The sequence below is a fragment of the Puntigrus tetrazona genome, chromosome 7 (genome assembly GCF_018831695.1).
Source record: "Puntigrus tetrazona isolate hp1 chromosome 7, ASM1883169v1, whole genome shotgun sequence".
Taxonomy (NCBI): Eukaryota; Metazoa; Chordata; class Actinopteri; order Cypriniformes; family Cyprinidae; genus Puntigrus; species Puntigrus tetrazona.
Window position 1 is genome coordinate 2,052,310 of NC_056705.1, and position 27,987 is coordinate 2,080,296.

Genomic DNA, 27,987 nt, shown 5'->3' on the forward strand with positions numbered 1-27,987 from the left:
TTGATCATTTCGTCTTTTTTAGGATTTTATAATCTATAGTCTATATAATCATATTGATTGGTGTTTCCGTTTTAGTTATTTTAGTACATCAGGTTAAACTAAATAAAAACTGGAGTTAAATAAAGTACACTTGCATGTTTAGAAGAACTGCATCTTTCCGCTCTGGGACATTTTATTTCTGTGCCTCGGCGCATGTGTGACGTCATCGGGGCGCGTCGCAGTGCCGTTTGCTTCTCAGGCAGTCCTCGTGTGTTGTTTTGTCGTCCTAAATATATACTAATAAACCATGAGTTCTCAAATAACGTGTGTCGGATGGGTGAAGCACGGAGTCGCTAAAGAAACACCGGATAAAGTGAGTTTGTCACGTGATTGTGTTTATACCGCATGTTTCTGTGAAATCGCACACGTGTCTGGGTTTTAACTGGAGTTAAATAATCGTTACAGGTTGAGTTGAACAAAGAGGAGCTACAACGTATCATATCGGAGGCTAAAGAGGAGCTAGGGTGAGATTTTAATCGCTTAGTACTGTTTCATAACGAGTTCAAACTCGTTACATTTCAAAGATTTTTGCCAGTAAAAACAGTAATATATCCGAATGAAATCTGCCCACCTAGCGTTATGATGTCTATAGGTTAATTTTATTAAACTTTCACATTTCTCCAGTGATCCCGGTGGTGAGGAGGAGGAGGAGGTTGATGAAGGTGTGGTCAGTGGTCTAGATGTCAGTGAAGAGGCATCAGCTGTTCCGTCTCTGCTACTGAAGAAATAAAAGAGGAAGAGGATGAGCTTGCAGAGTACGGGCTGGAAAACTATGATGAAGAAGACATCGGTATGTCATACCTGCTTAATTGATCTGGCTTCAAATTATGACGTGTTTACTTTTATTAATAAATACTTTGCAAAAAGTGTAAGTCACTCATTACTCTCAACCAATGGGGTGAGATTAGGGCGGGCTTGTCTGTATGCCTGACCAATAGAATGCAGCAGCCTCATCATTTATTTATTTATTATTTTTAAGACTTAATGCCTTTTTTTACAAAAGCGTATAGCGAGTTCTAAAATGACATATTTAAAAATGAATTGTGTAAATATAGAAACAGTATATTGCGTTTATCGCTGCTCTTCATGTGAGTGGGCGGAGCTTTGGGTTGCTGAGACCCTCTCATTGGTGGAATTTTTATTACAGGGTAATGCAGTATATCACCAGGGTTTCCATTGTGAAGCATTGCTATTTAAAAATAAATAAGCAGAAATAATATGAGCTGATGGATTTAACAAAAGCATATGCAACTGATTAACAGTCTCTGAGCTCACAGTAGAGTTGTGTTTAACAGGTTTGACCAAGGGAGAAAATAAATGGTATTTTACTACCAGAACCTGATTGTTACTCTCTGTAATTGACAGAAAGAGTGTGAGAAGAAAACCGGTTTGATATTTGTTGATGATCAAGAGGCAGGCATTCACTTTTTGTTTTTTTAGCTACGTCAAATCTTGGAGACAGTCTGGCGGGACTGACAGTGTTTGGCACCAATGAAGAGGATCCATACATCACCATCAAAGACACCGTAAGACTCGCTAAACACATTCAACTTGAAATATATAACATTTTATAGTTTATCTGATGGATGTGAGCTGTGTTTTGTAGGACCAGTACGAGCGGGAGGATTTTCAGATTAAATCCACAGATAACCTGATTCTAGCTGGACGGGCTGAGAAAGACTGCTGTAACCTGGAGGTTTACGGTAAGCGGTGTTATTGAGATACTCTATTATTATCTGGATCGAAAGGCTCGTCTGATTTTGAATGCTTGTTTTGTCAGTGTTTAACTCCCAGGAAGACTCTCTGTATGTGCATCATGACATCCTGCTCCCTGCGTATCCGCTCTGTGTGGAGTGGCTGAACTTTGACCCCAATCCAGAGGAAGGACAAGGTGAACATTTGAATTTCACTCATCAGATATGTATGTAAATATTTTGTGTAGTAGGAAATTTGCTTAAGAGGATACAGAAAGTGGAGAAGCCGATTTTCAAAGTGAAAGCATCGTGCTGCGACATAATCTTAATAGACCGATATTGATTTCTGTGATAGCCAATATATAAAATCACATGATTATTTGTTGAAATTGAGATTTATTTTAAAGAATCATTGCTAAATTCTAAATAAATAATTAGAAAATTAATTATAAAATATAATTAGGACTTTTAAAAAAATCTGTACAATGGGAAGATGTATACTTTTGATCCTGTTACTAATAATAGGAAGTGCTGAAAGTGCTGTCAAAATAAAAGTGTCTGACTTATCGGCCAATGCCAAAAAGATGAACATTTACATTTTTAAATTACATTTTAGATTTATTTTTGATAATAAAAATATTTTTGAAAATATTTGATTAGTCTGAATTTTTTTTGTTTTGTAATTTCATATTATTATTATTATTATTATTATTATTAATAATTATTAATTAAATGAAACTACAAAAAGACAGTTGCTTTAAATAAAATGATCACTAAAATAAAATGTGCTGCAGAATTACGATGTGGTGGCGCCGTGGGGAACATGGCGCCGTGATAGATGTCTGGGATCTGGATGTGGTGGACTGTTTGGAGCCGGCCTTCTCACTCGGCAGCAAAAATCGCCGGAGTCTGATGAGTGTTTCTGCTGGAAGAAGAAAAATAAGAAGGTGCCTGTTTGTAAATTTTTTTTGTCTTGTCATTAACGTGTTGAGTTAGGTGTTAGTTCTGAATGCCGCACAGTGTCATGATGTTGGATGTCAGCGTGATTTCTCGGCTCAGAAGTGTTATGTGTCTGTGTTTTGAAGGCGGCCGGGTCCGTCAACGGACACACGGATGCTGTGCTGGATCTGTCCTGGAACAGACTGGTCAGGTGAGACCGCTGAGCGTTTTCTTTCTGCCATCGCCGGAGTCTGATGAGTGTTTCTGCTGCAGGAATGTTCTAGCGAGCGCGTCTGCGGATGAGTCGGTGATCCTGTGGGATATGGAGAAGGGAAAACCAGCGGCGACCCTCAAGAAACACACAGATAAGGTACTGATTGAAGAGGGCTCTTCTGCTCAGGGTTGCGTTTAATTGATCATAAATACAGAAAAGTTGTGATTTTTATTTTTTACTGTTTTCTAGGTGCATATGTATATATATAATTAATTAATTTTGCAGGTTCAGACGCTGAAGTTTCACCCGTTTGAGGCTCAAACTCTCATCAGCGGATCATATGACAAGTAGGTCATGATGTAGAAATGGCTCGACCAATCAGAGCGCAGCACAGCTGAGCCTGACCAATCAGAGCGCTGTGTGTCACAGGTCTGCGATCCTGTACGACTGCCGCAGTCCAGACGACAGCCATCGGATCTGGCGCTTTAGTGGACAGGTGGAGCGCCTCGTTTGGGATCACTTCACTCCGTGTCACTTCCTGGTGAGCAGACGAGTCTTCACTTTGAGATTTACTTTGAACTCTGACCTGGAATAATGAGAGATGTGTATTGCAGGCGAGTACAGAGGACGGCTTCATTTATTGTCTGGATGCTCGTTCGGATAAACCTGTGTTTACACTCAGAGCTCACGATGGAGAAGTTTCAGGTCAGTCGCAATCGCATTAACATTCATTACTTGGGAATAAAAAGGTTACTTCAATTAAGTGCCAAGCTAACGTTTGTCATCATTATTTAGCTGAACTTGAAGAGCTACGATGGCTCAAAACTAAAATTAAAATAAATAAATAAATGCAACAAATTATATATGTGACATAAAATAACAATTGCTTAAATGACTTAAAATGAAAAAATAAATCATAGAAACTATAATCAAACAATTCATAATAAAATTGTGAAAGTTACATTCAGCTAGTTTCCATGGCAAAATGTTTGTTTCTTTTAACTTGAAATAACTAAAACTGAAATACAAAAACATTTATGTAAAAATAACAGACATGACATTAACAAAATTTAAATATTTGAAACATAAAATCCATTTCCAACATATAATAGTATATCAATTACATACTAAAATAACTTTTAAGATTTATTAGATTAAGACTAAACTATTAAGATTAAATTTTTAGATTTATATTTTTTATAAAAAAAATTCTCAGTTACAAAAAATGTAATATGTAGTAGTAAAATAACAACAAAAAACATGTTTATGAAGAAAAAAAAGTCAGCTTATATCAGCTTATTTTGTTTCATTTCAATTTATCATTTGTTTTAGTTGTAGTTGAGGGAAAAAACATGAATATTTAAAATGACAAGCTGCAAAAAAATGACCAAAACTTAAACTGAAATGTGTATCAGTAGTGCTGTGTCTGATTATAATAGCCGTGGCGGTGTTTTCTCAGGGATGGATCTGAGCAGTCAGGTCCGCGGCTGTCTGGTGACGTCTTCAGCGGATAAACACGTGAAGGTCTGGGACATCATGGGAGACAAACCCAGCCTGATCCACTCCAGAGACATGAAGATGGTGCGTATCTGACACGCCAGCGTCTCTCTAGTGAAGCTGTATGACACGACTCTGTCTCTCTGTCAGGGTGTTTTGTTCTGCGGCTCCTGTTGTCCAGATCTGCCGTTCGTCTATGCGTTTGGAGGACAGAAGGACGGGCTGCGGCGTCTGGGACATTAGTGGCGTCGCTGCAGGTCAGAATCTTAGCGCGTCGTCCAGGATCTGTGTGGGTTTATGGTTTCTTAACTGTAATCTGTTTTATTTCCAGTCGCTGAGGCTTTTGGCAGCCGGGAACGCGTTTGGTGGCGAATACAGTATCCGGAGCATCGAAGCGGTGTCATGGATGTCTCGTAAAACACCGGCATAACCTGAGGCTAAATCATTGACACACAGAAGACCAGAAGAAGAATGGAGCAGTGCTTGGAGTGAATAACATGAACAGCGTCTGTCAATGTGCAGAACAGATTTATCTTCTGAAAAGATATCAGAACTTTGCTGTCTTTGACAAATGTTTGAAGCCGCTTTCCTTTGAGGGAATCTTAAGGATGATTGAAATTTCTCTCCATATTCTTCATATTTCTTCTTCTTAGGAAGTGTATAAATAATTATGGTAATTTCCAATATAAAACTATGGAATCTAAGACATTCGTCTTATTCTGTATTTCAAAATTTTCTGTCACTGTTTAAAAACAAATTGCTTTAATGCTTTCTCAAATGGTTATTGAATAAAGCGATCTCTATTGTGGGGATTCGCTGCCCTCCAGTGGCGTATTACGGTACTGCTGGCTTTTAAGGTTTTTTTTTTTTTTGCTCTTGAAGTTTTATTTCAGATTTTTTTAATGATAAATAATTGGCTACGTCATTTTATCCAAAAAAAAATATTTTTATGCATTTTATTTTTTCATAATAAATAAAGCGATCTCTGTTTCATTGCCCTCCAGGGTCGTATTGCGGTACGCTTATTTTCCCGTAAATTTTAATTCTTCACGATTTGCCCTTTTTGAATTAAAACGATCTCAATGTGGCGGTGTTCCGCTGCCCTCCAGTGGCGTATTGTGGTACTGCTGGCGTTGATCCGTTGATACATTTTTTTTGCTCCGTTAAAATCCTCTCTTTTGTAAATGTTAGTAAAATATGCTTGAGGATTGTATTTTATTGTAATGATTACATTTTATTTTATCCCTGATTTTATTTGACCCTTTTGAATAAAATGATTTCGATCGCGGTGTTCCGCTGCCCTCCAGTGGCGTATTACGGTACTGCTGGAGTTGATTTTTGTTTTTTACCCCTTTAAAATATTCTTTCACTAATAGGCTTTGATATTTAAATTTATTTTAATGATTCATTGTTTATTTTGTTTTATTTGAGCCTTTTTTCTAAAACGATCTCAATGGTAGTGCCCTCCAGTGGCGTATTACGGGTACAGCTGGCTTTTAAGTTTTTTTGTTAGTTTTTTTTGCTCTTATAAAATTATTTCAGAACTTTTAATAAATAAATGGCTACATAATTTTATATTTTATCTAAAAAAAAAAAAATCAGTTTTTCATAATGAATAAAGCGATCTCTGTTGCGGTGTTTCACTGCCCTTCAGTGGCGTATTATGGTACTGCTGGAGTTTATATTTATTTTTTGCCCTTTTAAAATATTCTTTTATAAACGTCAATAAAACTAATAGGCTTCAATAATGACATTTATTTTAAAGATTTGGTTTTTATTTCAATCATGATTTTATTTGACCCTTTTGAATAAAACGATCTCAATCGCGGTGTTTCACTGCCCTCCAGTGGCGTATTGTGGTACTGCTGGAGTTGATTTTTGTTTTTTGGCCCTTTAAAATATTCTTTCATTAACATCAATAAAACTAATAGGCTTCAATATTGTCATTTATTTTAATGATTATATTTTTATCTATGGTTTTGAGCCTTTTTTGACAAAACGATCTCAATGGTAGTGCCCTCCAGTGGTGTATTACGGTACAGCTGGCTTTTAAGTTTTTTTGTTAGTTTTTTTTTGCTCTTATAAAATTTTATTTCAGAACTTTTAATGATTAATAAATGGCTACATCATTTTATATTTTATCCTAAAAAACAAAAAAGAAATCTATTTTTTCATAATGAATAAAGCGATCTCTGTTGCGGTGTTTCACTGCCCTCCAGTGGCGTATTACGGTACTGCTGGAGTTGATTTTTATTTTTTGCCCCTTTAAAATATTCTTTCATTAACATCAATAAAACTAATAGGCTTCAATATTGACATTTATTTTAATGATTCAATTTTTATCCATGGTTTTGAGCCTTTTTTTTCTAAAACGATCTCAATGATAGTGCCCTCCAGTGGCGTATTACGGTACAGCTGGCTTTTAAGTTTTTTTGTTAGTTGTTTTTTTGCTCTTATAAAATTTTATTTCAAAACTTTTAATGATAAATAAATGGCTACATCATTTTATATTTTATCCTAAAAAAAAAGAAATCTATTTTTTCATAATAAATAAAGCGATCTCTGTTGCGGTGTTTCACTGCCCTCCAGTGGCGTATTATGGTACTGCTGGAGTTTATATTTATTTTTTGCCCTTTAAAATATTCTTTCATGAACGTCAATAAAACTAATAGGCTTCAATATTCAAATTTATTTTAATGATTAATTTTCTCATTTTTGTTTGAGCCTTTTGTACAAAACTATCTCAATGCCGGTGTCCTCCAGTGGCGTATTGTACAGCTGGCGTTGATACGTTGATATATTTTTTTGCCCCGATAAATATTATCTTTTGTAAATGTTAGTAAAATGCGCTTGAAGATTGTATTTTATCGTTATGATTCAATTTTATTTTATCCATGATTTTATTTGACCCTTTTGAATAAAACGATCTCAATGGTAGTGCCTCTAGTGGCGTATTACGGTACAGCTGGCTTAAGTTTTTTTTTTTTTTTGTATTTTAGAACTTTTAATGATAAATAATTGGCTACATCATTTTATATTTTATCATAAAATAAATATTTTTTTTTCATAATGAATAAAACGATCTCTGTTGCGGTGTTTCGCTGCCCTCCAGTGGCGTATTGTGGTATTGCTGGCGTTGATAAGTTTATTTGTTGCCCTTTTAAAATATTATCTTTTTTAAATGTCAGTAAAATATACTTGGAGTTTGTATTTTATCGTAATGATTAAATTTTATTTTATCCATGATTTTATTTGACCATTTTGAATGAAACGATGCTCTCCAGTGGCGTACTGTGGTACTGCTGAAATTTATTTTTATTTTTTGCCCCTTTAAAACATTCTTTCATAAAAGTCAATAAAACTAATAGACTTCAATTTTGACATTTATTTTAATGATTCCTTTTTTTATTTTATCCATGGTTTTATTTGAACCTTTTGTATAAAACGATCTCTATGGCGAAGTTTCGTTCCCCTCCAGTGGTTTTCATAAATGTTAGTGAAAGGCTTTGTGATTTATTTGATTGCTCTCTGGTTGTCCATTTAATATAGTTAGGTTGGGAAATTGGAAACTAAATATTTAGGACGCTAGAGGGCGCTCAATGTAATAATGATACCACATTAACGAAACAAATATTTTACTTTTACATATACAAAAGGTTTAACGCTTCCTCCTGGGCTGCGAGGTGCCCATTTATTTTATATATAAATAATTGTATTATTAATAAAAAATATATATGTTTATTTTCTATTCAATAAAGCAGTGGGGCCTGAAGGGCCACAGGCGTGGATTGTTTCTTACCCGGAAGAATATTTATGTAGCGCACTGTCTGTAATAGTTCCGCTAGAGGGCGCTCTAAAGTTCAAAAAGCGAATTCCTCGTTAAAGTACGTTAAAAATCAAGGCATATTTTGAGACGAATTTTAAGACAGTTCGGGTTATAACAACAGAACTAAACAAAACACACAACAAAGATATAGAAAAAATATGGATTTTTAAAAAATATAGTCCGAGGACGTTGCAAAACATGTCTTTGTTGAGCCGCTATGTCCTTTAACTTCCGTTTCCCTTCTACTGATACAGTTCTGTTGCAGAAAGCATGGCGTCGGGTCACATCGGCAGGCTGGCTAGCCTGTTTATTCGTGTTAACACCAGCAAAAATATACAATTTAGAGGTGAGCTCTCATAATGAAAAAATAATGAATACTCACATTTGGTTATAAATAATATGAATTTGTACTCATAACTACTGTAAATATGTTGCAAACGTCGCCTGGGTGTAGCACTGTGGTGTACTGTATAACCTACAAACTTGAGACCTCATGAATGAAAATGATTTTGCGCCGTTTTGGTCTGTATTTGCTTTGACTTTAAATGTGTTGTTTTCAATTTCAGCCGGAACTTTTCTGTCGTCTTGCAACAAATCTACTATCAGAGGTGCATCCTTGAACGATAACAAGTCAGTGTTTCCAATACATAATGTCTTCATATGTGCACTCTAAATTGTTCACTTTACCCTTATCAGATAAAGTGTCATTGTATCTGCTTGTTTATCTAAAATGTATCGTTTTAATTTCAGTGATGTGGAAATCGCAGTGACATCTGATGGAAACACAATAGTGTGTTATCATCCGACAGAAGACGTACCCTATGAGCTCACACAGGTGTGTGTGGTGGTTTGTGAAAGTACAGAAGACTGATTTGTGGAGATGTTGTGCATAAGTGCTTGTGTTTTTTATTTGTTTGTTGTAGCCGATTGTCAGGCCAGACGCTATCAGTGATCATGCAGAAACCCATGAGCAGGTGCTCAAAGCCAGACTCGGTAAAGACGTTTTAAATAACAAACAGGCCCCGACTATAGAGGAGCTCAGTAAGATGTTTTACACCACCAAACACCGCTGGTACCCCGTCGGACAGTGAGTTTGCTCTCTCTGCTTGACAAAAACTACATAGTCTGCATGGTTTCAGTTGAATGAACTGGTTTGTGCTTCTGTTTTCACTACAGGTATCACACCAGACGCAGAAACCCAAATCCACCCAAAGACAGATAGATGCTTTTTCTCTCCTCTCTAATGTTCCTTATGTATTGCTTCACATTAAATAAACCCTTCATTCATCTATCGGTTTAATGTATTGTTTACTATAATTTTATTTGTTATCACTCATAATAAACATAAATCTTAAAAAATATTGAAAGGAAAATTCAACTTTCATTAAAAAAAGGCTGCCAACACAACTTTATCATTTTTATCTGGTTTAAATTAATGAAAACTACAAATGAGATGCACTAAACCAATTAAGAAATATTTAAAAAACAAATAATGGATAACAAAACATAAAATATCACATATGATAAAAAAAACATATATAAGCTCTCATGAGATAATTTTAATTATCAAAATTGATATGTTGAATTTTCTCAAAAGATGACATATGTACATAAATGTTTTACTTTTTGCATAGAATTAAGTCATTAATTTGGTTCAAACTTGTATTAAAAACAAACGTAAAAAGAGATTTTATATATATATATATATATATATATATATATATATATATATATATATATATAATGGAACTGAATTATAAATAGGTTAAAGTGTTTATACAGTATTTTAAACGATTAGAAATGCGTACACACAAAATAGTAAGCACTCAGTGGATAAACTACATTTCCCAGAAAGCCTAATCGGAACAGATGATGACGTTTTTCTACCGGAAGACTTGCGCGCATGCGCTGTCAACCTCAACGCGAGGAGCAGGGACCGGGCCACGGCGCAAGCAGCATTAATAAAACGAGATGGCTGGATTGCCCCCGCAGGATTATTAAGGTATAATTCTCATAATGTTTGTCTTGTGAGTTTCGTTGGGGTATTTGTGTGTGCTGCAAAAGCAAAGCGTTAAAAATGAAAGAAATCGGCACGTGCTGCTGCTACTGGCCCGAGCTGCAGTAGGAGGCTCCCGCGCGCTCACTGTTTCAAACATGCATAAAATATATGGGAATAGACTTCACAGAAAGAGAGACAAAGCGGAGTAGTATAAGAGCTTTCGCGATTGTAAGCGTGCAGCGATGAACGTCTGTCAGCTGAGAGACTCTGGGTGTGTTTGCAGATGCGGGTCTCGCGCTCCAGTCTGGGAAACACTGGAAATGTGTGCATGTGTTAGCAGAATACTCCGTGCAAGGAGAGTTTGCACGCAAATAGAAAATTAATTGTACTGTTCAGAAATAGTGTGTGTCCTTAAGAAGTTGGTGAATTTTAAGTACACGGATTCACTACTGTTTGCTGTTTGTGTCTACACGATTCTCATCTTGCATTGCAGAATTTTAATTGTCAGCAAGTCTGATCCATACCGCAGCTTTTTCTGGCCAAAAATCGCCTACTTAGACAGGAGAAGACAGTTAAACAAGCCAATCACAGTTTACTTTTACAGTCATGTGCCATTTTAGGCGTTGATTTATTTTTAATGCAATACAACATAAATTAATTTACATCAGTCTAGTGTTGTCAGTAATAGACTAGAGTGAATCAAATATTTGGTGTCACAAACCATAACAGGAATCTCCATGAATTATGGAAAGTATACATAATGTCTTTACAAAAATGGGCACACTTTTTGTGTGGGTTTCATGGGCACACTTTATCAAAAGTATTCAATGCTGCTCATACAACTGAAACCAAAGAAAGATCATAGGTTGCATTACGTTTATTTTCATGCATTCAGCAGATGCTTTTATATGAAGCAATTCAGTTCATCACAAACCCATGACCTTTGTAAAAAAAAAAAATAATTAATTAAAAATTAATAGCACTTCATGGACAAACTTTATTGCGTGTGTGTGTTTTGTCAGGAGACACAGCGCTTGTTGGCCGAGCCTGTGCCTGGAATTAAAGCGGAGCCCGATGAGGGAAACGCTCGTTATTTCCATGTGGTGATCGCTGGGCCACAGGATTCGCCCTTTGAGGGGGGGACTTTCAAACTGGAGCTGTTCCTTCCAGAAGAGTATCCCATGGCTGCTCCCAAGGTCCGATTCATGACCAAAATCTACCATCCTAATGTGGATAAACTGGGCAGGATCTGCCTGGACATCCTGAAAGGTGATTGTAGAGTTTGTAAACCCAGAAATATGAAGAAGTCTGAATTGTCTATTGTAGTTTAAGTTGCATGTGTGTTTCATCTTTCATGTGTTTCAGGATTTTGTAGTGCATATAATATGATACAGTGAGAAAATCGAGGAGAAACTCAAATTGAGCAAATAAAATGCAGTCAGGTGCCGATGCTGATACTTGGACAAAAAGTTTTTGATTCAGATTTTTGTAATTTTAAATAATCAAGATTTTTTTTATATTAGATACATAAAATAATCAGTCAGCACTTTGTATCTCCAATAATTTGTCTAAGCATGATTATATTTACATGATCAGAACATGAAATGCAATGCAATCCAGTGATGATTGATTGAGGATAGAAAAAATGCTTTCACGCCACTGAGGAACATTGAAAGAAAAGCTTCTGAAAACAAACATTCCTCAAAAGATCCTGAAAAAAGAGCCACAAAGAAAAATGTTTGCTTGATTAAAGCCAAAAGACACATAAAGCTGAACAGCAAAGTTTTGATTATGTTGATCATTTAGAGACCTCCATGTTTCAAATGCAATGCTGTAGGCTTCAATAGGTCTCATGGTCAAATGTCTGTCTCTACTCTCTTGTAGATAAATGGTCTCCAGCTCTTCAGATCCATTACAGTGCTGCTCTCTATCCAGGCTCTGCTAAGCGCTCCAAACCCTGATGACCCACTGGCTAATGATGTCGCTGAACAGTGGAAGAGCAACGAGGCTCAAGCCATTGAAACAGGTGAGACCTTCTCATCAGCACTAGCTAGGCTTTTTATGTCGTTTTGTAATTACTTTTGAAGAAATGTGTGTATAATTATTGTTATTACAAGGGGTGTAATGATTCGCATATTGTATATCGCACATTTCACAATCTTAAGTGATCATCCTTATGCTTGTTAGTGGGGACTTGAGTGAGCAGAGCCTGTGAGTGTCAATATTTAGTATTATTTATTTGGAATGCAGTTGTCAAAGGAATGATGTGACTTCCTCATCTTCAGCTGGGATGTTCCTGTGACAAAGAAAGCAGCACAGTGTGCGTCAGTAAAAATGGCACTTAAAAAAAATTATTTAAAAAACATTATTAACCCTAACCCTAAAAAGAAAAATCATGTTAGTTTTTACATATTAGCATATGTTAAAAAAGTAATATAAAATGTATATTTATTTGTAATAGTTATGCTAGCAACAATAAAAAGACATTTATGACATTAAAACAGTGAAATCTGCTGATGGACGTCGTGTGCTGCGTCCATGGTCACAGAAACATCCCAGCTGAAGATAATGAGGAACATAAAATATAGCACACACATGCTCTGCTCAAAATAAGTTTTTATGTACATAATAAAATAAAATGTGTACATTTATTATGTGTATATATAGAGACACGCATATATTTAGAAAAAAATTATATGTATATCTTTATATTTAAAATATTTAAAAAAAATCTTTAACATTTTTCCTGTTTTTTTACGTTTCATATTTTATAATATTTAACCAAATCAAGTCAATATGATCTTAATTAATGTTCTGGAGGGTGTTTTTCCTCTCTCATGCAGCCCGAACATGGACCAGGCTTTATGCTGGCAACAATATTGAAGTTTAGACAAAGGAAACGGTGGCATCACATAAGAGAAGTGGAACAATCTCCTCCTGTCTTCTTTTGCATTTAAAGGACACTTTCTCAGACAAATTAAAACAGCAAGCGAAAAAAATACGATTCAAAAGCAACTACTGCAGCCCTTTGGGTGAGTGTCGGTGTGTTCCTGGTCAGAGCTAATGTTCGCTCCACTTTATGATCTCTCTGCTTCTGGGTTCGACCAGGAAATGATGTGTGGTGATGGCCTGGGGTTTCCCAGCATCCCTTGCGTGGTCACTACACTGGACCCTGTCAGAATGTGTAGTACAGTCTATTACAGTCACTAGCGCAGTGGATTTCACTGGAAACTGATTGTAGGCTCCATGCCCTGCATCCAAGTGGATGGTTCATTTTTGTTAGTTCATTTTTATGTTACGGGGTGTAGAGGGAGGGCCTGTTAAACATGGGATGCATATATGCTGCTTCTCGGTCAGGGATAAAATGATGTGAATTTTTTTTTTTTACTTTCCTGTGAAACTCTTCAGCTCATTAAATGCATGTGGTGAACCCGTCTATATCATTGCCTATCTGACAGAACCTGCTCTGACGTTGTTGTATTCCAAGCGAAACTTGTGTGAGTGTGCGTGTAAAGGTTTGTGTTTCGGCTGGAGTGGAATCTGTATGACTTGTCTGGGAAAATTAAATCTGTAAATGTTCAGTTTTAGTAAAAATATTTTTTGTTATGTTATTTGGCTCTTCATTTCTTTTTTTTACAGGTTTTTTACTTTATGGCAGGTTTTTGACTGGTTTAAATTTTAGCGCTGTACTTTATGCATTTCTAAATACAGACTCTTTTTCTCAAAATTCCACATTTCACAATTTTATTTTTTTCTTTAAAATAATAGTTTGCATCTCGCAATTTTATATCCTTCAATTGGCTTCTCAGTGTTGCAAGAAAAAGTCTGAATTTTGAAATGATATCTAAACTCAGAATTGCTAGAAAAGAAAAAGAATTTATATTAAGTCACAATTACCATTTTTATCCTCTGGTAAAAACAGGCTTCTAACAAGTGTAGCTTGAAGCCTCTCAGCAGATAACAAAAAAATAGCCTGTCAATTTCACGCTACTGAAAGGTATAAATACAAATAATGCAGGTGTTTAATCTCAGAGACCATTAATTATGCTTAAGCATGGCTGTATTTCCTTGCTAGTATGTTAATGCAAATAAAATAGAAAAGAATCTGCATAATCACATGAAGTGCATGCACTCAGCTACCCAAGAAAATATAGGCTTGATATATTTAGTTAAATACAAACCGAATTCCTTCATTTGAAATAAAAAGATTTAGGCTTTAAATTAAAAGTCAGTTCTCCTGTACAATATAGAAAAGGAGTTTTCCAGATCTCCAGTGTCGTCTTAGACTTTCACTGTATTTGAGCCACAGTGACCTCTGACAGAGCTTCAATGCTGGATTTATGAATCAAGCTGTCTGAGAACCGCAGGGACGGTTGCTCTGTTGTGTCTCTTATCTCACGTCGGTTCCTCATGACTCTGGTCTTTTACCGAACACACATTATATAACTGTCTGAATAGCAGTGCTACAGAGCTGCAAGTTATTTCTGTCTTCCACATTTCTCTGTCCTGTATGTTTGTGTGTGTCTGCAGGCCGTTTATAGGGATTGAGAGCAATCAAAACAATCTCTTGTTTCTGTTTTCTCGTATCTAAATGAGCCGTTTGTTATGTCTGCAGTGTCTGAATGGCTACCATTACTGCATTTCTAAAGACCTTGGGAGCATAGCATGTAATAATGTCAGAGTGTTTGTATATGGTCACGAAAAGAACTGATTACCGTTCACTATTTAGCACTGAGAGATGGTTATATCTGACCAATAAGCTTTCATATTCATTAAGAAGTTTCTGATTCTACAAAAAAAACGAGGTAACTCTCGTGCAGCTCAATAAATGTGAATTAAAAGTCACGTTCAGTGAGTAAGTGGCAGCTGTTGTTCCGATCAGATCCATGTAATCTCATTAAGGCCATGAACAGATTCACACTTCTCTGTTCTGTCTCAGAATCTGTTGAGCCAATGGCAAACATTTATTTCCATTGTGCTGTTGACTGGTTAATGTGATTATTGAGTTTGGCCCATGTTGAGTTGAAGTTGTATTCTACGTCAGCATGACACATGTTAGCACTAAGATAATGCAACAGATTTAGAGCATTTCTCACTAACCAGATGTCCGTAATTCACTCATTAAAGACAGAGCAACTGCAGGCATGTGTGGGGATCCCTGTCTAAATAAGTTTACTAAATCTGCCCAAGAACAATTCTCTATAATTTTATTGGTGCTAATAATATAGGACTAGATCCAGTAACTATTTTAAATGTGTAGGCTAAACCTACCTTGAAAATATTTTTCATTAGCATTTATCATTAAAACTGCCTCTAGTTTTACTCAAATGTGCTAATGACAGCTCTCTCCTAAACTCTTTCTTCATCATGTTTGCACAGTGATAGCAAAAAAAAAAAAAAATGTTGTCAGATTCTTTTCTTGTCAAAGTTAAGCAATGTCATCATAGTAATTCAATCAAATCAGTATCTATGCCAAAGTTCGGCATTCCAGGTTGTCCAGCATTAATGAAAACACAATTACTATGGTATTATTATTATTAGTATATATTATTTTAATATACATCTTTTTTACATTACATTAAATGCATTCGTGCACTGCAGTATATGTGTAACTACATATTTTCTTGGAACATATAAATAATCAACTAAATGTTGATAATAATCTAAAATATGTTCTGAAAAAGCTTTGTTTACATTTCTCATTAGTCAAATATCAAACTAGACGTTTGAGGATAAACGTTATCAGCTAATATGTATAACTATGTTTTTATTCATTTGCTCTGAAAACGTTAATAAAAACCAGAAACAGCTGACATTGAATAGACGTTCTATTATCGTTACTAGAAGAACGTTTATTTCATATGAATCTTGCCAGAAGGATTTCTGTTTGTGATTAATGGAGGTCTACCGTGAATTATCTAATACTCAAAGTATTACATATCTTGTGCAAACTTCTAATTTCTGTCTTAACATTAATTACAATTACAATCGTAAAAGATAAGACAAATTATGTCATAACTACCTGCAGTAGTTGTGACAGGAGGCCACGCAGTAATGCGGTAACGAATGAGTGTGAGAGCAGTTCACGGATCGGCCTGACGGAGGTCTCGAGCGCTGCTGCCGGTAATTAGAAATCCTACTACGACCAAGGTGTGGCTTATGCATATTAATTAGGGTGCGGTGACGTCGAGGAGTGGCCTTCCAATGGCGAACGCTGTTGAGTAATATATGCTGACGTTGCTTGGTAACCTTCCAATGCTGACGGTTCATCTCATGAATATTAAGTACTAAGCCGTCAACATACTAGCGTTAGTAATTTCGCACCCGGCCCACCACACACGTATATATATACCGGGAAAACGAGATATTTTGACCTGTGAATGGACAGCGGAATACAGAGTTGTCATTAGAGAATCGAATTTGCTGGACCTAACGCGGAGGAATGATTTAAGTTACATTTTATACCAACGCAAACCCGAAGGCTCGGTCCAGCCCGGTACTGGTCCGCCTCTCGCCGTCGGTGGTGACTCACGGAGCTCGGGCCGTTGACGGAGCATTGCTGACCGGTCGGATAAATCTACGGAAGGACCGACAGGATTTCAGCATGAAGTTCAAACCGAATCAGACACGGACGTACGACCGGGAAGGATTCAAGCGGCGTGCGGCGTGTCTGTGCTTCAAGAACGAACGGGAGGATGAGGTACGGAGATATTAACGTCGTTATCTAAACCAGACATGATGCTCGCATGATGAATCAGTGTATCAGCACGCACTGACACTTTCACCTGTGGCCTAACCAGAATATATGTGAGCATACAGATATTTGCAGAGGAAATATGTCTATATTGCTTATATAAGAGCTATCAATCAGGTTCTAGTATGCTGTCATGCAATGTCATCTAGTACATCAGTGCTGTGTTTCATCAGGGATGAATACCTAGATGCTTGAATTGATTGTGTGACTTGGAACTATGCAGTGCATTAGCATACAATACTGTACATACACAAAACAATTTATGCGTTATACAGACACACCAGACATAGTAGTGTTTACATCTGGAGTGCTGGAGAGAAGTGATCAGTTTGTTTTCGTTAAGTATTCTTAGAAAGTGAAGTTTTTGCAGCATGCACTGCTCATATCACTGCACAGTGTAATTTAGAGCACATCTGTTCGTTTAATTCTCATCCTGCACTGTAATCTCTGTCACACAACCCTGCGCTGGCCAAAGTCCCACTGATCCTCATTAGTCAAGTAAACCTGTTTCAGCTGCATAATAACTCATTAGAAAAGTGGATCAAACCTTTCGTTCACCATGTCTGTCTATCTGTCTTGTCATTGCACACATGTTCATCCCCTGACACTCTTGATGACTTGAAGGCACTTTAGACTATCGGTCACTGGGCCTCCGTAGTGCAGTTATGCAATAAAAGCACGTCAGACTGCAGCTCTCTGAAACTCCCCCTGTTTATGCATGTATACAGCTGCACCAGGTTCATTCACTTCTGACAAAGGACTGTCATGAAACGACATAAGATTGAACACCCAGTGACACCTTTTGGAATATTGCATTAAAAAACAGTTGCGATATTAACTCGTATTGTTTTTTTCTTGCTGTAAAGGTTTGTTGCTGAATGTCTTGTATCAGCCCCAAAGAGAGCTGCTTGTTATGAGTTGTTGTGTTTAATGTGTGATTTAATATGTATAGAGACAATAAAAGAGTGAATAAATAGAGTGCAGTCATCTTGTGGTAGACCAGTAAAGCCTTGAGTGTATCTTGTAAATAATTAATCACACCATAAACAACAGCGTTGATGCAAAAAAGTGAATTTTGTGTAAAAAGGAATAATTCATGCTGGAATGAAAATCTGATACAGATGAGTTTGGAGAAATAGCATTTCATCACTTGCTCATCAGTGAATCCTCAGCAGCAATTAGGTGCCATCAAAATGTCCAAACAGCTGATTAGAAACATCACAATAATCCTAACATCTCCAGTCCATCAGTTAACAACATCTTGTGAAGGGCAGAAACTGTGTGTTTATGAGTTTGCAAGTTCATAATGTTGCTTCCTCCAGCGACAAAGTCATCTGGTCTGAATCAGAAATATGCATCAAGCACTGTTTACAACCCAAAATAGTTCTGCACAAAATATGTGGTTGGATTTTGAGGTGAGGACAACAGGAGATGGACTTTTTCTTTGAAGGAAGCATTGTTATAAATTATGGACCCATTTGTTTTGTGAACAGAAATGATGGTTCGAAGTTAAAGCGTCTTAATGACAGATTTGTGTTTCTGAACACGCTCCATTTTGCTTTAGAAGACATTAATCGATAGACTGGAGTGGCATGGATTACCTGTGTATAATTGTGATGCTTTTATCAGCAGTTTGGACTGATGGCACCCATTCACTGCAGAGGATCCATTGATGAGCAAATGATGGAATGCTGATTTTCTCTAAATCTGATGAAGAAACAAGCTCAACTACATCTCGAATGGCCTGAAGGTGCCATTTACAGCAAATGTTCATTTTTGGGTGAAAGTTGATTCCTTTTAAGTGGCCGTTTTCAGAGGTTCCTGCTTTTCTATAATCCTTCCACTTCGCTGTATCCAAGTAACCGAAGAGAGAAGAATCTGAGTTGTTTGAGCTGTGTTGTGGTATTGCTGGTGTAAATCTGGGGTTGCTTCATATCCACTCTGTAGTCTGCACTCATGTCTGCTGATCTCAGAGCAGCTCCTAAATAGTCCTGGCACTACATGCCAACTAAAGACTGATCCACAGTCAGTGCATGTCTGTGTAAGTGAGGGGAACTCATTTGAAATGGCTGCCCTTTGTGTCGGAGTGAAAGAGGGTGAGCAGGGGGCAGAGGATCAGCGATCGCATGAGTCAAAATCCCTCCCATTCAGCGCACTTCATAGTCTCTGTCTCTCACCACAGTGGCGATCAGCGATGGCGAGACAGCGAGCGTGTTAGCAGAATTTAAACATCATCTTAGGGATCTCATACAAAAGCTCGCAGTTGTTGAAAACACATGACTATAAAATGCTACAGGTGTCTAAAGCTGTCTAATGTTGCACAATAATGGTTAAATTAATAATCATGATTGTTTTCATTAGAGGAATTTATTTTTGCGTTTCAAAAGAATTTTTGCGGTTCCATCTAAAGCATAAATTAAGAAAACATCAACACATGTGCAAGCTTATTTTTCTACATCATAGTTGATAGAGTAGATAGTTCACCCAAAAAAAGATTATTCGGTTTATTTACTCGCCCTCAAATTTTTTCAAACCTGTATTAATTTCTTTCTTTTGTTAAACACAAATTAGATATTTTGAAGAATGTGTGTAACCAAACTGTTGGTAACTAAATATAGCCAATGACTTTCATAATATGGAAAAAATACTGCGTAAGTAAATGCCCACAGAAGAACAGGTTTGAGAAAGTACATAATTATAATTTTCTTTTAATTATTTTTTGGGTAAATTATCAATTTAAGAGGCTTCCTAGAAATAATTACTAATATTAACTTCCTAAAATTCCTAATATTTATTTAAATAATTCCAAATGTTAATGTTTTCCTATAATAAGCAAAAAAAGCTAGCACAGAGCTAGTATATAACTGCATTTATTCTGCAACTATAATATAGCTGAGATTAATTTTTGGATATTGCATTTGATATAAGATACTGCATTTTTTTTTAAACTTATAATATCAAGACAAGCAAATACATTGATCACTGTTAAAATACAGAACGATTCAAAGCGGCTTCATGGTAATAACAAAAATCAATGATGCAGAGGACCAGTAAACATAAGACTAGTTCTAGGAAATCAGGACAAATGTCGGTGCCTTTTAGCATCATGTTTATTAATAAACACAGTTATGTTTTCCTAGAATCTGAGTTATTGTGAACATACAGCTGATTTAGAATAACTGACATGCCACTGCTAAAACAGTCACATGCATACACATTTAGGAAAAATTTCAGCCACACTTTTCACTGTAGTCACCTGACCTTTTATTAAGTGATGATGATTTTTTTTTTTTTTTTTTCTTGTCTGGGTCTATTTGTGGTGTGGTGGTTAAGGCTGGTTAGTTCAACTGAAATGCATTGGTATGTCCTTAAAAGGGCGCTTAACCTCAGGGTTGCTCAGGGTTTGTCCTTATAATAAGTTCATGGTGCTGTGCTGCGGTGACATTGGGTGAAAGTTACAGAAACCGGAAAAACTCTGGTCTTGTTTTGACAAAATAAGATTTATAAATATTTTCTTCTTCATCCTGATAGGAAAGACCGTGGTGAGTTTACATGTAAAAGAAATCATGTCAGATATGTTTGTGCATTTAAATCAGTGTGATACTTCCATGTCTTTGCTCTAGTGTTTAATCATTCTAGTTCTGACTGCTGGATTCTAGTGGCTGTGATTTCATTATATTAATTAGGCAAGGCAAAGTTATTTATTTTATTTTATTTATTTGTTAAACACCTGATGATTCATGTTTTGCACCCATTTTGTTTTAATAAGAAAGCATCTGTCAACATGAAATAACATTCAACATTTTCCCATTTTATTACAGCAATAATAAGAATTTCTGAACCAAATAATTGAATTATGTCCATCACAAATGCTAAAAAATAGATTTAGATTTTAAGCTGCCATTTAAGACTATAGAGAAGTGAAAAACGTATTATATATTATTTATTGTTATTTATTATGTATGATTGATTTATTATAATGGCGTATTAAAACAAATCAACTTTTGAATATATCATGCACTTACAACTTGTTGTGTGTGTGTGTGTGTGTGTGTGTGTAAATCTGTCCAGAATAACAGTTTTTTTACTCTTTTTTTTTTTTTTTACAGCCATGCAATAAGATACAAAACCCCTCAATTTTGAGTCCTGAGTTTATTTTGCCATAATAATCGGCTGACTCTACATTATCCTTCTTTTATTCTTGTTGTTTTGGGTCAATTATGATATGTATATGTTTTATTGATATTTGACAGGGTGGAATTATGGGACTGTAAATTACTGGTTGTGTTTGAGTGATTCTCAGACCTGTTTGTACAAGAGGTTTCATTGTCATGTACTTTTCTTCAACTGTATGGTGCAGTACTTCATCACACTGTGACAAGAACACAGTCTCATAGTTGTTTTGTAGACTGAGTGGTTGAAAATAAGCTCTATTGTATCTTAAGCTGATAGTCATGTGTGACCAGAACTGGACTAACGTGTTTCAAGACAGTTTTGGGTTAATTACATGTAAACTGAAGAGCTGAGTGTGAGTTTCAGCACACAACCATAAGGCGCCACATACATATTCAAATCCTGGATTGAAAGCTTTCTTTTGTGGTTTCTGTAACACAGACTCAGGCAGGATCTCTTTTAAGCAGGTGACCCGTTCCTCGCGGTCAGCTATGCATGCTGCACATCTTAAAAATAACCTCAGTCTGGCCTAGAACAAGGCAGGTGACAGCAAGTGTCATGAACTTGACAGACTCACGTGATGTCACAGTGCCACCATCAATCCCACAATCCTCTTAGTTCAGAACACACCTGAGGGCGATCGGCAGCTGGAGGATTAGCCAATCAGAGCGCAAGATCCGTCACAATTGCACTTCTGCTGTATCCATCTGTCAGAAGTCTCTTATACCAGGGTAGTTATTATTAGCTAAAACTATTAAACATGTTTAACTATTATCCGATTAAGCTCAAGAAAGCAATGCCAAAGTTGCTGTTTAATGTACCACCTTTACTTGTAATTAATGCTTTATGGCGTATACCCTTCTAATGCTCTGTAATATGATATTTTGTTTGCATTTTTTTTCTGAAAGGTTCTCAGACCAGGGATATTACTAACTAAAACTAAAACCATAAAAAGTTTAATTTAAATAAACTTAACTGAAATAAAAAAAACAACCTTTAGGCTTGTGTTCAACCCTTTCAATCAAGTAATTTGTGTCAAAAAATGACACGGTTTCTCCGTTTTCTAATCCCAATAAATGATTGCAAAGTGTGTTTTGAAGTATCTGTGAAAAATCACCAATAAATCACAACAATCCTATGCTATACCCACTGCCATTCATAAAGCCTACGGTGAAAAGTTCATCTTTTTAGGTTGTGATAAAAGCCTATTGCATGACTATGGGAAACATGTTTACAGTAAAGCACTTACAATGGAAACTTAGCAGGCGAGAAGCTTTAAAGCAGAAATTTTCTGAGACTCAATCAGTTCTGTGTTTTATTCTGCAGGTGTTGTTGGTAAGCAGCAGTGAAACCCTGATCAGTGGATTGTTCCTGGAGGAGGAATGGAGCCAGAGGAGGAGCCGTGTGGAGCTGCTGTGCGGGGAGTCTTTGAGGAGGTGCCACATTGTCTCTTAACAGAATTTCTAGCAGTCAGGATTTTACCAGAGTAATTTACATGACTTTGGACTGTTGTGGAATTGATCTCTATCTCTCTCTCTTTTTTCCCTCAGGCTGGAGTAAAGGGTAAATTGGGACGTTTGCTCAAGCGTGTTTGAGGTAAGGCTCTTTTCCTGCTCCTGATTGGACAGTTGAGACTCCTGAATGGATGTTTCATGAGATGAGGCGATTACAGTCCCTCATACTGAAAATGTTTTTTTTTCAACAACAGCAGAACCAGGACAGGAAACACCGGACGTATGTGTATGTGCTGACGGTCACAGAGAAGCGCTGGATGCCTGGGAGGATTCTGTCAATATTGAGTGAGTTTGTATTTGTACTACTGCTTTTTTGTGATGGGTATCACAAAGGTATTTAAGTCTCAGGGTCTCCTGATTGTTCGGCTGTTTCCTGGCGCATGTATATTACACACACAGACTTGTTTCATGATGTTAAGTCTATATTTTTAGGGCCAGTGTTTTTAAAGTTTAAATGATTTTACAATTTTAGTTAATTAATATATTTATTGGTAATAGAAATGAAAACAGGATGTCCAAAGCACAATTCAGATAACATACAACTGCCTTCTTATCCCTTTTTTTTTTTAATAAAAAAAAAATTCAGTTCAGTTCAATTTAATTTTATCTTTATAGCAAAACAAAAAAAATACAAAAAAAAAGACATTACATATTTATTGGCATTTTCATTCTTTCCTTGCTCAATAATTAAAATTTCTATGCAATTTATTTCTATTTTATAATTAAATTTAAAACCTAGAAATATTGCAAAAAAATGTGAATAAATATGGACATTTAAATAAAAACAACTCTATACATATATTTGTATATAGAACTACCTTCCACTCTCTCCTGCTCCCTAAAATTAAGCTTTAAATTGTAAATTTATTTTATTAGATTTAAAAAAATTTATTGAATTCATCTCATCTTTATTGCAAAATATTAAAGATAATAAAATGTAATTTAATTTAACTGCACTCCCATCCTGCTACTTCAGTTCAGTTGAACCTTATCTTTGCAAAAATATGAAGGATAACAAAAATCTCTAAAAGCTTATGTGCATTTATTTTAAAAGCCTTCCCATTCCACCCAAATTTAATTTTTCTTTTTCTTTTCTTTTATTCAATTATATTTATGAAAATGAGAAAATCTCAAAAAAATTATTACACATTATCTTTAAGTGCTGTCCTATCCTCCATTCAAAATGAAAATTGCAAAAACATGAAACATAACAAGAAAATGTATTTTACTTCAATTTTATTATCAATTTAATTTTATTTTATTTAATTCCATGTTAAAAAGGTAATAACAAAAGCACTATTGTATGATAATGATCCATATTTTAAGAAAGTTGTAAGACCCCACAATATATTTATTCATAATATTCTAATATTTACAGTATTTGCAGTGTATTTTGCTCATACTGCAGTATTTTCCCGTAGGCGGGCGTGAGTGGTTTCCTGTTGGCTGTGAGGCCATTAAGGTCCTGCAAAGCCACAAACCTGTTCACGCCCGAGTACCTGGGGCGTCTGCGGATCAGTCGCCCATCTACCACCAGCGGCAACCTGCTCCTGTCCCAGACATCACCCAGCACCCTAACACCACTCTTCAGCACTCCGGCATCAGCCACACGCGCCAGATAGGACACACACACACACACACACACACACGTACAACACAAATCAACACTCCTCTGTCTACATGAACCACCACACACATCTCCAGGGCCTTTATGACCCTCACATCACCTCTTAGGCACCTTTGGGGCGTTCTTTAGAGGGACAAACCAAAGTCGTGTGGGATTTCCGGTGAAAATGCCTTAACCATTTATTTTTGAAAGCCGGTTACTGTCGGCTGATCAGTTTTGTGTAATGGAATAATAATTATTGACCAGCTTTACAAACCTGTTACATGGAAGTGCGCTTCCATTATTCCTCCATTGCACTCACCCACAGAGCTCGACATTTCTGGGATTGTGATGTAGGGAATGTCAAATTCATTCCATGCGGCTTATTCAGCGTTTGACCGCTCTGAATTCAGTCCGTTAAGCGCTTTTGTGAGCCCAGACTTCCCTTTAAGACTCAGGCAGAGCCTTTAAAGCCCCCTTCACTGCTGCTCCTGAGCGGATAACTGGATTCCTGACAGCATCAGAGATTCAGGCGATGAGATTTCTGGGAATTAGCTGGTGAGCAGGAGGGTCGTTAGCTCATTTTATGCTTTGATTAAAACACAAATGTTTGTAAATATACTAAAAGACTGAAGATGACAAATGATATATGATGGTTTTTAACTAAAATGCAAATGTATTAATCTTTTCTGTTCTTACCTGGTTTCTTATGAGATCTTTCTTCTGGTGATTTTGAAAAGAACAGAACTGTAGATTTTGTGAGAGAAAAGAAAGATACTAACAGAGTAAATCTCATGGAACTGGTCAAGAACATGCACAGGTCATATTTCAGTACAAAAAAAAATGTATATATATAAATGAAAGATGAAGCAGCCTATTTATGACACATTTCATAATATTGTTATTACTATAGTGCACAGATAATTATGTATTATTTAAACTATATTTGTATTTATATATTGTGGTATTCGTTTTACTACCCTTAATTCATGCTTATTTAATCAATTTAAAAAATACTGTATTACAGTAATTTAAAATCTATTCAGTTTAACAACTAAAAATGGGAGCTAAGATCACAAAATTAAAAATTTGTTTATAACTGAAATAGGCTGAAAATACAGACATTTTCCTTATTCAAAAATATGTATGTGTGTGCATATATATACACATTTTAAGGAAAAAATCCATCTAAATGGTCATTGAAATAGGCTATATAAAAATATAATATTAAATTTCAAAGTATAATATGAAATATGAGCTGTAAATGTTTTGTGAGATTAAGTCAAATGAGTTTTTGGCACTGTAAAGCCTTGAGTATCTGTCAGATGTGGATTGGGTGCCTTTTTCCTCTTTTTTAAAATGTTAACAACACATTGTACTGTCATTGTTTTTGTTTTGTTTTGTTTGAAACACTGATGAATATTTGTGGATGGATGCTGCTCTGAATGCATTTCTCCAGTGGCTGTGAGTGGCCTGATCTCAGATCTGCTGTAATCACATTGAACCCGACACGTCACTCAGCTCATGTTTAGGGTTTGCGTGTGCTGCGTATGTGTTTTTATATGTGAAAACAAACAGGTCAGTGCCAGTCGTTCAACTGGATTGAGTGGATGTACAAATAACGCTTTCCTTTAGATCGCTTTAGAGATGTGAAGTGTCAACAGCAAAACAGAACTAACCAAATGTACATTTCCTAAAACATTGGGACTATGTCCTTTAGTAAAACAACAGCAGTGTTATGGTGAAGTTATTCACCACCACCAGGAGTGTACAATCTAATACTTTGGGCTTTTACAATGAATTCTGATACTTTGTAGAGGCATGAACCGTAAACTGCAATAGGCCTGAGGAGTGTTTTGGTGGGTTTGCCAGTCAGACTAACTGTCTCTTACCTGTTCTGAGATGCCAGCAGGTCCCACAGTTTCTGTATGTTTACTGTAATCTGTACAGATGTTCATAATGGATAATTTTATTTGTCAATAAAGATTGTACCACAAGGGAAAAAATGTGAATTGTGACATTTTCCAATGAAACATAAGACAAATAATGTCATCTTAAAACCTTACAGTATAATAATAATAATAATAATAATAATATATATATATATATATATATATATATATATATATATATATATATATATATATATATATATATATATGATAATGTATATATATATGTATGTGTGTGTGTGTGTGTGTATGCATGTGTACATATCCTTAATTCATGCAGTATTTTAAATAATTACTTATTTCACATTATATATAATATATATAATATATAATTGAGTAATTATATTATTTAGAAATGATCAGCTTGAGACACAATACCAGTTGTGAGTCAACTGATTTAACTTTCTTTTTACAGTAATGAATAACAATTGTAGAAGAATGAATGCCTTATTCTCGTTTTTGATCCTATTTGCAACATGCAACAGTAATAAAACAATAAATACATATAAAAATAAATGAGTTTGTCATCATTTCTAGAAAAAAGATAAAACTAATTGCCATATTATTTGCTTTTTACAGTGATTTGCAAAAAAAAAATAATGTATTAATGTATTATAGTTTTACTGTAGTAAAATTAAGTAGTATTTTGGCAGAACTATTATTACCATGGGAAATTGGTGTAAGCTCTGTGTAGCTGGAGACCAAATGTTATCATAGCTGTAGCTCACCGAGTCTGTAGTGTAACACAAGTTCCCAGCAGACAGCTGTGCAGGGCCCATGTGGATCTGGCAGACCGGGCAAACAGCGGCTTAAAATCACCGAGATCAGAGCCGATCTTTCCCACGCTAATGCGAGCTCTTTAGGTCATCCGTGTCTGTGAGACTAAGTGAAGATGCTGAAGGAGGGAGTTAGACGGGCAGCTTACAGTGCTTTATAATGCGGTCGCCGGTAGGAGTGTGACAGTAATGATGAGAGACACAGCAGATCTGCATCATACACTCATCTGGACAATGCACACAATTATGCATGAAAGATCTCTCTTAGTCACATGTTGGGATATGGTTTGTATTGTCATGCTCTACCCGCTGAGCCCAGAAATTATGAAGAGCACGGAACAAATGGCCACTCTTTCTTACACCAAACTTATTTACATTTTGTTTTGGATTGATTTTAATTTATGTTTAGAGACAGTTTTTTTTCTATAACAGGCAAAATAAAGTGAAAACAAAGTGCAAAGTAATCTTCTAATTGAAAAACGGACATATGTCATTTAGAGTAAATGTATTTACTTGAATGGACTGTGTTTATACAATAATGAGTGGTTGTGGAGGAAAAAAAATATTCCTTATTCCTCAAGTTACAAATAGCATGAGAGTGGTTTATCTTCAGCTACAGCTTACTAGCTTACAACTATATATCTAGCTATATATCTATATATATATATATATATATATATATAAGTCAATATGTTTATATGTTGCATATATATAGTATATCCTGTATTAGATTAACATTTGAAGTAGAAGTGGATCAAAACCTTTCAACAGTTATCCTAAAAACAATATGCGTTCTAGTCTTGAGGAAGACTTTGAGTAACTTTTTGAGATATAAAGCAACGTGTGTTTCTGAAATGGATTTCTGCCTTGTGTCTTTGTCTTAGCCTCAGTGCAGGTTCAGGTTGAGCCTGTGGGTCGCTGGTTCGAGCGTTTTGAGCGTAGGGAGTAGAAATGTGTCGGCTTCATTTTCAAGAGCTAGAGGAGAGGAGGAGGAGCTGTCTGAG

General features: G+C 35.9%; 1 protein-coding gene and 3 pseudogenes across 1 annotated transcript; all 4 read left to right on the forward strand.

Moving 5' to 3' along the window:
* Window positions 1-220: 220 nt before the first annotated feature.
* LOC122348914 lies at window positions 221-4,813 on the forward strand (annotated as a pseudogene).
* A 3,650-nt stretch (window positions 4,814-8,463) lies between these two features.
* Window positions 8,464-9,498, forward strand: LOC122349152 (39S ribosomal protein L42, mitochondrial-like). Its single transcript, XM_043245099.1, has 5 exons — window positions 8,464-8,555; window positions 8,776-8,839; window positions 8,960-9,044; window positions 9,133-9,296; window positions 9,386-9,498. Exons 1-5 carry the CDS (start codon window positions 8,480-8,482, stop codon window positions 9,429-9,431), a joined length of 435 nt encoding a protein of 144 aa, XP_043101034.1. The 5' UTR covers window positions 8,464-8,479; the 3' UTR covers window positions 9,432-9,498.
* Window positions 9,499-10,112: 614 nt separating this feature from the next.
* Window positions 10,113-13,819, forward strand: LOC122348915 (annotated as a pseudogene).
* Window positions 13,820-16,394: 2,575 nt separating this feature from the next.
* LOC122348923 lies at window positions 16,395-24,271 on the forward strand (annotated as a pseudogene).
* Window positions 24,272-27,987: the final 3,716 nt, after the last annotated feature.

What these genes read in the sequence shown, in the direction of transcription:
- LOC122349152 (XM_043245099.1), top strand. Translation starts at nt 8,480, where the DNA reads ATGGCGTCGGGTCACATCGGCAGGCTGGCTAGCCTGTTTATTCGTGTT. An exon ending in GCATCCTTGAACGATAACAA is followed by an intron (nt 8,840 to 8,959) that starts GTCAGTGTTTCC and finishes TTTTAATTTCAG; the next exon opens with TGATGTGGAAATCGCAGTGA. An exon ending in CGCTGGTACCCCGTCGGACA is followed by an intron (nt 9,297 to 9,385) that starts GTGAGTTTGCTC and finishes TTTTCACTACAG; the next exon opens with GTATCACACCAGACGCAGAA.